General features: G+C 38.0%; 1 protein-coding gene across 1 annotated transcript in view; it reads right to left on the reverse strand.

The window, feature by feature from the left end:
- The window catches only part of ADAMTS19 (ADAM metallopeptidase with thrombospondin type 1 motif, 19), a 54,035-nt gene that overhangs the window by 1,052 nt on the left and 41,109 nt on the right, over positions 1-11,874 (reverse strand). Inside the window, exon 14 of the mRNA XM_010145359.1 lies at positions 2,808-2,985. Within this exon, the coding sequence (XP_010143661.1) occupies positions 2,808-2,985 (178 nt within the window). The remainder of the gene's footprint in view (positions 1-2,807; positions 2,986-11,874) is intronic.

Consider the following 11,874-nt stretch of genomic DNA (forward strand, 5'->3'; position numbering starts at 1 on the left):
GCCTTGTATCAGCACTAGTGTGGCCAGCAGGGGTAGGGAAGTGATTGTCCCCCTGTACTCGGCACTGGTGAGGCCACACCTTGAATACTGTGTCCAGTTTTGGGCCCCTCACTACAAGCAAGACATTATGGTGCTGGAGTGTGTCCAGAGGAGGGCAATGAAGCTGGTAAGGGGTCTAAACCACGTGTGTTACGATCAGCTGAGTATAATGGCATTGTTTAGCCTGGAGAAAAAGAGACTGAGGGGAGACCTTATCGCTTTCTACAACTACACGGAAGAAGGTTGAGCAAGGTGGGGGTTGGTCTGTTCTCCCAAGTAACAAGCGACAGGACAAGAGGAAACAGCCTAAAGTTGCACCAGGAGAGGATATTGAAAAGGTTTCTTCACTGAAAGGGTTATCAAGCACTGGAACAGGCTGCCCAGGGAAGTGGTGGAGTCACCACTGTCGGAAGTATTTAAAAGATGTGTAGATGTGGTGCTGAGGGACATGGTTTAGTGGCTACTTGGCAGTGCTACGTTAATGGTTGGACTTGATGATCTTGAAGGTCTCTTCCAACCAAAGTGATTCTATGCTTCTATAAGGGGATTTTTTTTAATCAGAGGCAGAAATGAAGAAGTAGGAATTGAAGCGTGGAGACTGCTGTTGGTTTTCTGAACAGATTTTGCTCAGGAAATCAAGACTGTGTTCTCAACAAATGTTGTCAAGGCCATGTGAATATGAACATATGAATGGAAACTGAACAAAACTACATCATGTTTTACATATTTCTTCTTTGTTAGAGAAATAATCTACTGGTTCTTAAGTTTTGTCTTTTTTTTGTCCCAAAAGAACAGAAATACATTGTCTTGCTAGCTTGAATGCTACAGATGCTGCACTGTGAGGCACTCTTGTAAGGTATGAAGTTAGCAAATCCCATAGTACCTTGCGAATGCAAACCCGTTTTCTTTAGTGAAATGACAGTTAAGAGTAAGGAATCAATGACAGTTTATATGTTAGCAAATATACTTGTCCAGGCCTAATTATCACACTTCGGGCTTCTCAAAAGCACACACACGGTGCATTTCTTACCTTCCTGATCTTCCTCTCTCCTATTCTCTCCAATTACTCTGAAAATGTTGTGGGGTTTTTTTGTTTTTTAGGGTATTTTTTTCCTCAGCTGTCTTCAATACATTGGCCTGATTGCCTCACCCTCTTTTTAATTACTCCAATGGTCTTCTCCATGTCAAAGTCAGGTTATTAATCCTTACCTTCAAGTTTTTTATGTCTATCTTCACCCATTATTCAGATTGCTGCTTTCTAACTGAGAATCTCTGACTACCAAATTCTTTCTCTGAAACCTTCTGAAATGACAAGGACATCACACTAGCCTGAAAAGCCACTGTTCAGTTTACTCTCCCACTCTAGCAGTCTACCTCTCTAGCAGACATAAACATTCAGATGCAGAAACTTGACTTCTGCTGTACTCCTGTTATACAAAACAGGCATATACTAGTGTGTGTTGTCTTTTTTCTTGCAAAGCCATCTGTTAATCCATCCACCTGTTTCGCTTACAAAAGCCTCTTACAGTGCTTACCACAGAATGACCCTGCTACCAAATTTGGATCTGTGCACATTCAATTATTCAAGCTGTAGAACATACATGGAATTAATATGGGAAAACAGAGAAAAATAGGGCACAAGAAACAGACATAATCCAAAAATCATCATAAACTGATCTGGAAAAAAAAGTCAGTCTCAGAAGATTTGAGTTACTCTCTTCTTTTTAGTAGAGCAGAAAGACAAGCAGCACATTTCTAAAAGCGTAGAGACGGTGCAATCTACTAGCCTTACGCCCAAATCCAGAGGATCTATACTGCATAATAGGAATGGAGGCCAAAACGATGAATATATTCAAGAGAAGTATTGCCTTATGTATTTTGGAGATATTAATATTTCTACTGGATTGGATTCTGACTCCTGCTCAGTGAGGTTGACTTGTATGTTACTAATATCAGTGCTACATAACTCATTCCAAAAGGACAACATAGCCTCATCTTTTTTTTTTGTGCACTTCATATTAAGACAAATTTGAATGAATCTGACACTGTGATGGACTGTACTCTGTGACATAAAGCTGCTTATACCTCACCAGCGTGAGTGTCAGTGATGGAACAATGGCCTCTTGCTTCTGAGAGATCAGTTGAACAAAGAAAGATACAAAGGCAACCTCACAACTGTGAAACAGCAGAGAGGGCCATAAGCAACAACTGCCACCTCATTCAGCAACCTGAAACAATGACTAGTACGTGGAAGTGTCTGGGTTCAAACTTGCAAAGAGAAATCTCCGTCACTGACTTTTGTAGATATTTGAACTACAGACAAGTGGAAAGAGCTATTTGTATTTGAGGAACAAATAAGGTCCTCCTTGGTCTCACAGATATCACAAGAATATGGTTTGCAGAGCTTCTGAAGCGAAAACAAGTTCTTTTCTTACAATAGAAACGTTTGATAAAATTGAGAGGACAAACATATAAAAACATATATAATACGTTTATAATGTCTCTAATATAAACTTATTTTCATCTAGGATGTTTTATGTTCATTATATGATACATCCCCGTAATATGGTCCTTCCCCGGATAACAAAACCTTTCACCATTCTGCAGTACAGTCTCTGGAAAACTGAGGCAGAGAGATGAGTCTCTGCATAGAATCTACATCTCCTGAGTCCTAGCCCTCTGTTTTTAAACTGGGATCATCATTGCTCTATGGAGAGAAAGATCAAAACAGAGATTTTCAGTGGGAATATACCTTTTTGACTGCTTACCTAACCTGGGTGATGTTATTGTGTTAACATTAATCTTCTCATTGCAGGGGTGGAGTTGACAGGGTCTGTAGGCTGCAGGTTTTTCTGAGGAAAAACATTCATTTCCATGCCTTCCTGTGATCTTGTGCATGCACTGGATGACTCGGGACTGCATCCCTTTGCCACAGGTGACGGAGCACTGGAATACACAGAAGACACACATTCACTGGAAAGGTACTTTTGCCTATAAACATCACGGTGAAATGCTGGTCCAGGTGAAGTCAGTGCCGCTCCTTCACTTGCCAGTGTTCCAAGATTTCTGCCTTCCACTCCATTAGCTAAATGAAAATGAATTTAAAAAGCACAAATAAATTGACAGGATTTATCGAAAGATTGATTCTAGCATCCTGTTGCTTTCAAGGTCCATTTTTAGAGTCTATGACGAAACAAAAACGCAGCAACGTGCCTAAAAGGAGCAGGGGCTGTCCTCCTTTATCTGCATCCTAATTTATTCTTATTAGAGGTGAAAGTGATGGAAAAAAAGAAAATGCTCACAGACACTGACAGAGAGAAACATTTTTAATTAGGCCATTACTCTGGCCAGTGCAAAAGTGCTCTTCCTACTGAGCAGAGTGTATGCCTCCTGTCTTTGCGTCACTTCTCCATGTTCTCATGTGTGTCCCACAAATGAAACGCACAATGTGAGACATGCTGCCTGGCCTTTAATCAACCTTCCCATCTTGTTGCCACAAAGAAAGGGGTAAGAAAATAAACAGCTGAGCACTGTAATGTTCTAATTGTATCACAATAACATTATTATTATTAGAATGAAAATTTGTGCAGTACTGTACAGATGCATGCAGAACCTATTCCAAAACCAACAAAATACTTGCTTTGCCCTTCACTGACATTTTATGCACAAAATTTCAGAGGACTTGAATTGCTTTTATGTCCATGACATATGTTTTATCGCTTTAACTAAAAATTAATTTAAAAAAAATTACAATTTGTTCCTATCTTTTAATGATTTTGACTCAAATACCCAGAGATTTCATTAAGATTTAGAGAAATTTACTACAGAGGATGTCTTCAAATATTAACCAATTTCTTGCAAAGAATGACAGAGCACTGGCTGAAAATGTATGCCACTACTATCCACACAATCCTGAAAATATTTTTATTCTAAAAGTTTTTAATTGCACAAATATTCAGATGATTACACCTCCTTGGGAGGCTTCAAGAAGCAACTGAAAAAATCTGAAATGAGAAAGACAAGGAGAGGATGCTATAACCACCCTGTCTCACAGTGGAGTCAGAGAAGTACAGTTTTCTGCAAAGAAATAATAGATTTTCAGTGTAGGAAACACTAAAGGAGTTTTTACCCTTTAGTTTTGTTATCTGTGTTTGAATGACATCTTAAACGCTGTTATTTGGAGGAAAGATTTACATGTCAAATGGGAAATAGAGGGCCTGCACCCATGTATGTAAATCAAGAGAAGTGAGACTCACGTCTTTTGAACTCATGAGACTCCAGAGGTACAAGAGAATAGGATTCACACTTGAAGGGTATTTTCACAAGAGACTGAACAAGGTGCAAAGCACATTTCAACTTGTAACCACAGAAAATCCAACACTTTGAAAGAGGCAGCAAGTGGACGTGACTTTTTTTCTGTTCTCAATAATGTGTATCAAGAGTAACTCCATAAAGTCAATAAAGAACTGTAATTTCTTGCAAAGTGAATAGGATACAGCCTGCATGAACCAAAGCATGCTAAGATACTCAATTATGAATACGTAGCAATGATGTCTAAATATATGAACAAATATGCTGTTTACAGGAGGGAATACAGCTAGTACTGAAGTTTTTTCAAAGTGCAAGTCTGTCATCAACTCTGAATTTGGTATACTGCTTTTAAATGGCATGAGAAAAGGCTTCTTGACAGCATTCCTTTTGCTGAATTCTCTTCCTTTTCCCTGTGCAGCTAAAAATAATCTGACTTCCTATAATGGCCAACATTATGCACATGTAAGCATGTATGATCACACATACACATACCAAAATTCCAGTCACTTCTTGGATTCATCTCTCCATAATTTCAGAGAGATTTCTCTTGGGAATATTTTAATGGAATAGCAAGTGAGACAATGGAATAGCAAAATCTAAAAAAACCCCAAACAACCAAAACAACCAGTAACACAAAAAAATCCCAAACACAAGAAGATTAAAATAGTATGATAAATAATATACGGATAATATTTCAAGATTATCACAATGATCTTAGTTTAGAGTAATTCTGCACACAGTAATGTACTTTTTACCCTTCAGTAAAACACTTGCATGTTTATTACTCAAAGTTAATATTGGAGTTAGCCAAATGTGTGAGCTTGTAGTATGTACGTATCTTTGTTTATCAGCTACAGGGAAGGAGGACAGGACAGCAGGTGGATCTGGTACGTAAGATCTCCTAAAAACAATGTATCTGCCTTAACTTTTGGTTATCCTAAAATGATTAGGTGACACCTAGCCACCTGGGGTACTGTAGGAGAGAATGTTTTTTGAAAACACTAGACTTCTGCTGACAAAATGGGCTCCAGTGGTTTATCTGCTAATTGGTAATGCACAACAATTCCTGTGTACAGGCGCCTTTGAGGAAAGCACTCTGGCAGCAATCGTATCTTCTATCCAATGAGCCCTGGCCTGGGAGCTTCTGGTGACTGCAACTGAGACAACACGCAACAAGCAGACAGACCTCTGTCTCTGCCAATCAGGGTTTAGGCCCTGAGTTTCTGTGCAGAATTTGGCAGGAATTTGGCATTAAAATCTTAATTGGTGAATTAACATCCCTTTAATGACTGAGCTGCCACTGGCCTTTGTGAGATATTTCAAAGACCATTATAAAGCATTACAATGTAGTTTTTTGTCCAAAGATGTATACAACTTGCAAACAATTTTAGTTTTGCATGACCTACTTATTAACATCCCAGTTTCAGAGGAAGGAACTGACACTAAAAGATGGTAAAAAAAAAGTCTCATTTCAGATAGAAAATATGTGGCAAAACAGGAAATAAATAAATTTGCCTTCTCTTTCATCTTCTTTTCACAGAAATGTACTAATTTTTAACTTTGTATTTATTCCTATTTTATAAAACTAAGAAGTTTTATTAAATATTTTAAGACATTTGGGAAAACTGTGAATAGGCAGGGCTACTGCACTGATTTGCAATCGAAATCTTTCAAAGCTAGCCTGAGAAGTTTACAAGTAGAGAGGTTTTTCCAAACCACTTGTGTTTTAAAATCAACCAGGGACCTAACAGTCAAGCTGTGCTCCTTTCTGTTCACACGTCATCATCATCATCATCATCATCATCATCATCATCATCATCATCATCATCATCATCATCATCATCTTCAGAATTAAGAATTCTACTGACTGGAAGCCAGAAAAAATAGTATTGTTTTTCCATATCTATATTGTCTCACATTTGAAGTAGTATGAAATACTGTTACAGAGGGAAAACACACTTCAGCTACGCAGACCGTGAGATCTGTGTTTCTCTCTATGAAGGGGTCTTAAACCTGAATTTGTGCTCCATACACACCAGCCAGCTGCTGTTATAACTGAAAGCAGCCACTGTATATTGGAGGATAAAAGGTATCCATAATATTTTTCTTTTGCACTCTGCAGAAGTAAGGACGTGGTTGGGTTCCACTAGGGGAAATCTCATCTTCTGCAAACCAGCTAGATGCAGCTCAGAGCAACAGCACTGACTCTCACTTCGACACTCATTCTACTGCATATGCAAGTCTACATTCTAGCTGGAACAGACTCTTCCAAAACTGTCTCCTAAGCTTGCCTCACTTCTGGATTTCTGTCACTGAAAATATTCAACCTGAGGCAAGTACCTCTAACTGGATGTGCAGCTGTCACATTTCAGGTAGCACTTGTGGTATGTATCTAAAGCTGCATAGCTTCTGTGTACTTCTAGAGTTCCCATGTAACAAACCTTTCAATTTACAGGAAACAAAAAATACTTTCACTTCTTTTTTTTTAAACAGTGAATTCAACCAGAAGGCAGTCTGTCCAAACTGCTTGTATTTTCCATTATTTTATATATAAATATATATAAAGATAAATGGTGTGTATATAAAATGTCCACTCTAAACCAGTTTGTGGCAGCTTGCATCAACAATTTCAACAGCTTTTATTACTAGTGAATGAAGAACACTTTTCTATAGCTCTTCTTCCCACTCCCTCCACCTCCCAAATGCCATTCTTGCACATACTGTGTTTTTGTGGTGGTTAATTACATTTTATTTCTGACTGTTCAGATGACCTATACTTTAAGGCCATGTAGCTGATTAGCCAAAATTCCCGTAGGACAACCATGTTTGTAGGTTTAGACTAAAATGTTCTAATATGCAGCCAGAGGGTTTTTTTATGTGGCTGTTAATCTGTGCATTTTGGACACAGTCCTAAAGGTACTGTAAAACTGTTCAAGCAGCAAGACATGTAAAACATCTCTCTTATTACAAAACATTCCTGGATAAATATAGTTAACAGCTATTTTTTTGGAAAGTTTTTCTTTCTTTCAAATAAAATCTACCCACCCTGTTTGAATTTTGACTTACTTTTGAACTTCTTTTAGACATCATTTCAAGGACAGAAACCTAGGCGTTATATCTAACAATCCTTACATTTGGCGTGCACACCCGTTACCCAGGATTCCTTCTTTCTGTTCCCTGCCAAAGATACATATTCTGGAGAGAATACATATTCCCAAGGCCAACAGCTGAGGAAGGTGCTGTAACGCATTAGCTGCTTCCAGCTGGCCTTCATAAGAAGTAGGAATTCCTAAATTAAGGGAAAAATTGTCACTGGCAGACAGTAATGGTCAAAATGCATCTTTCTGCCAAGACAACAGGCAATCACTGCAGAGGCTGATACAATCCACAATGAAAAACCCCATCGGTGACAATACTAACAGAACCAACTTGGACAATTTATTTTCAAGAATAAATGGTTTAGTCAATAAAAGGTTTTTACAAGTCTAAGTAGCATTCGAAGTGGAGAGCAATGTGCTCATAAGGAAACTCGGTGATGGGTTTCTACTGGAAATTATTAGCAGAGCATTCCTAATCTTTTATGTATAGGTTCATCAGTTCCAGCATTTAAGCAGTTTCGATGTTTTCATAAAGTCAGTGTGAAATGAGGATATCAAGCAATCAGATTTAGCAACAGGATTCACATTTGCTGACATGCTTGCAATCTTTTTGTGTATCTTGTATTTTTATTAAGTTTGCCTTTAGAGGCAGGTAGTAGATAAAGTGGTACATTTGAGTTTAGCAATATTCTTAGAAGTTACCTAAATAAAGTAAATAATCTGCCATTTATTTAAGCACTTTTTTTTTTACAGTCAGTGAATAGTGTAACTAATTCAAAAAAAGGGTCTAATGGATCCAAACATAAGATGGAGTCTGAGTTCTCCCATGCATCATTTCCAGGAAGGTCTTTCTGCCTCTCTCATTTCTGACACACCCAACACCTCAGTATGTGAATGCCAAATTTAAAATTCAGAACTTGTGCTAAGTTTAGCTGAAAACATTCTGGTGTTGGTCTCTCCTAAGTTAAGCAAGTTTGAGTTGTCCTTATTTTATTTTATTTTTCTTTCCTCCTTCCAGCACCCCCCGCCCTCTTTTTTTTTTCTTTTTGGTCTTTGTCCCCTCTTTTTTCTTTCTAGCTCTTCTTTCTGGAGTAAGAATTAGTACTGGATAACTGTGCAAAAGAGGTAAGATTTTAAAGTAAGACAGAGCTGATCACCTTTGATCAGCTGGGCTAGAGAGGGGGTTCCTATGGAGAAAACTCTCATCACCACATCTCAAGAATCTTGACCTTTCTTTTTCATCAAAAAAAAAAACCCCAAAGCCAAATAAAAAAAACCAAACCACCTTGTTAGCTTCCCATGAAGAACAATACAGTGGTTTGGTGGATGTTGTGAAACTGCCTTTCGTAACAGGAAAAGAAATAACTGAAAGTCTATAAGCAAAATTTTGGGGAGGAAACCCATGTAAAATTTGGTGTAATATTACACCAACAAAACCAAGAAAAAACAAAGAATTTTTTCTAGGACAGTGTACAAAATCATAGATTTATGGCTGGTAAAGCAGAAAAGTACATCTTTCTTACAGTATTTAAAAATGTGTAATATTGCCTGTAATTCTTTAAAACTGGTAAATGAACCATGTTAAGTAGGTATTCTGTTTCTGTCTTGCCAGTCAGAAATCACAGCCTTTAATTTGAAACAATTATTTAGAAAGACATGTTCAATAGTTATTGATTATATTTTCAAAATATTTTCAATCAGAAAATAGTAAAAAGCAAGAATAATACAGATTAAAACAAAAATAACAAAAAATAAGTAACAAGTACTTCTGTGTCATTATGAGTACTTTATAGAAGATCAAGTTTATGGCAAGAATGAACACCTGAAGCAGTATTAGCTACATTAACTGCATGAATGACATGATTAAAAAAATGCATATAAGAAAAAAGTTTTCCAGCACACAAAAATCAATTAGATCCCACAAGAGCAGAATAATTACATAAATTGTAACAGAACCCAAGTGAACTGCCTAAATGAGTTACATGTTGGCAGATGACACAGTCAGAGATGCTGAGGAAATCATCTGGAATGAGAGAGAGATGATCTTAGAGATGGAGATACACCAGGCAAAAGAACGCCTACCGGACTGAGTAATTAAAATCTTCCTCCACACATTGACAGCTCTGGAATGACTCCACAGCTATCAGAGAAAAAAAATCTAGGAACTAACATGAATGGACTGATGAAATGATTTGCCCAATATATGTCACTAGCAAAAGCAAGAATGAACATTAAGGCAGAAATCAGGGTAATGAATATGCAGCAAAAGCCTGCACTGAAAAGATAAAACGATGTTTATGGTTCAAAATGTCAGGGGACTGAGGCTCTCCTCCAAACTGTGGGACCAGCCATGAAAAGTCAGACAAATGGCATTGTTTTCCAGTTTGCATACTGAAATAGTCTCACAATGTTGACCCAGGTCCGTAATCAGTTACTGTAAAGACCCTGGAGATCCTTATGCAGAATGGGCTGTACGTAACACAACATACTCATTTCACTTAAGTGAAATTCTGAGAAAACAGAAGTTCCTGTTCTTGTTCATCTTGTACCCCCCTTTGCCATCCCTTTACCATAGTTTTGGCCTCCCTCTGCCATAATTTTTACTTCTAATTCCATTAGCTCCTTTCACACTTCCTTGTGAAGTGACGTGATGATGTATTTTTCACATAAATTCAGCACAGCTCCCGGGAACAAAATTTTGTGGAGAGTAATCTTTTTAGACTGAGCCAGACCAGGCAAGAATTAGTGTCAGCAACAAGGACACTGAATGCAAGCTCACTGTTACTACTCTTCCTCACTCAGAAGAGTACTCTGGGATATGCATCCTGCTAGTTGGACTAAAAAGTTCTGCATTGCAATTGTTGTGCAGAAGAGTATTAGAGTAAAGATTTCACTGGTATAGCACCACTCATCTCCCTGCTGAATTATGCACCAGCCTTCCAGAAGACTCACTGTTCAAAGATCACAGCTGCCCTCAACAAAAATTGCTGGGCGTTTCTGGGAAAGCCAATAGCGAAGTCCTGGATATAGGACATTGTTTCTATTCAGCAGTTCCCAAGAAGTTTTTTTTTTTTTATTTAAATCTGTGTTTATATGCATATTTTTACAAGTGTTAGTCCTCTGCAGCCATAATGCCTGACCTGGCACTATAAAGCTTACAACCAGTGAAGTTTGGGAATTCGTTATTTGACTTGATCTAGACTGCACCAGAACAGCTTGGAAGACAGCAGCAGTAGCAAAGGAAGTGATGGGAAGCTGCTACTTCTACCCTCTTCTGCCTATTTTTGCCTTTTTGGCTTCTTGACAGACCTCCTGCTAGGTGTGAATAGAGCATTTCCTCCAAGAGATCACAATATCCAGATGTTGAAAGACAGCGACAAGTAAGCCTCGGCACAAGCAAGTGGGTTCCTGCTATCTTCTTGGTAGTAGAAACAAAAGCATCCTAATTTTACCTCTACCTCTAATAATTATAGCTAAGGTGTGGGGTTTTTTTCCGAGTTCTAATTTTCTAATTTCTAATTCAATTTTTTTCTCTTGAAGGTAATCCCCATCTCCTTCTTAAAAATAAGATCCAGTATCAAATTTCAATGTTGCAATACAAATGTACACGTATGATTTTCTCTATGTGAAGACATTCAGTAAATGCCATGATATTTAACAGTTCAATCAAACTTTCTCCCTGAAACTATACTTTCGTATTACTCTGTAAAAATTCCAGGATCTTTTCACCTAGTTGCTCTAAAAAAAGCCATTCCAAGAACTTACCCACTTGACAGTATCTTGTTTGACCAGTCCAATGCTCATGAAAATATTTCGTCTTAATTTCGGGGAGCTGAAGCAATTAATTTTTAAGTTTTAAGAATGCTTGAAAAATATTTTTACCATTCTAGACATTCAAATTTTTTACTCATTGTGTATAATCAAAGACAATTTTTACAACGAGAAAAGCCTGAATTGTTATAAGTTAGCATTTTGGAAGTCTCAAACATGCAGTTTTTGGACTCCAGATTACGACTCTCTTCATCACATCTGAAAAGCACCATAAATGCTAACATACAATATCAGCACTTTTCAGGCTGCCCAACACCCACTCTCTCACTTTTCTCTAAGGCTGCAGAAAGTGTAATTCCTTCAAACACAATCATTTGTATGGAAAGAAAGGTGTGAGATCACAAAGCTCAGTGGATGCCCTGATCTCTGAGTGCAGTATACCACCAAAGTATCTATCTTTTGGGGCAATGCAGATTACACCAGTAAGCCAGAGTTCAGTCAATCGCACCCATCAATTTTAAGAAGTGCCAAACACTGGTAAAGCAAATAGCAGCCAGACTGCTTCACTTACAGCTATGACATCAGGCTGTAGGTAGAACCACAAAGGATACGGTTACCTACCACGCCACTTGTACTGCAAGCAACTTTCAGCAGG

This window comes from Buceros rhinoceros, unplaced genomic scaffold (assembly GCF_000710305.1).
Source record: "Buceros rhinoceros silvestris isolate BGI_N320 unplaced genomic scaffold, ASM71030v1 scaffold11331, whole genome shotgun sequence".
Taxonomy (NCBI): Eukaryota; Metazoa; Chordata; class Aves; order Bucerotiformes; family Bucerotidae; genus Buceros; species Buceros rhinoceros.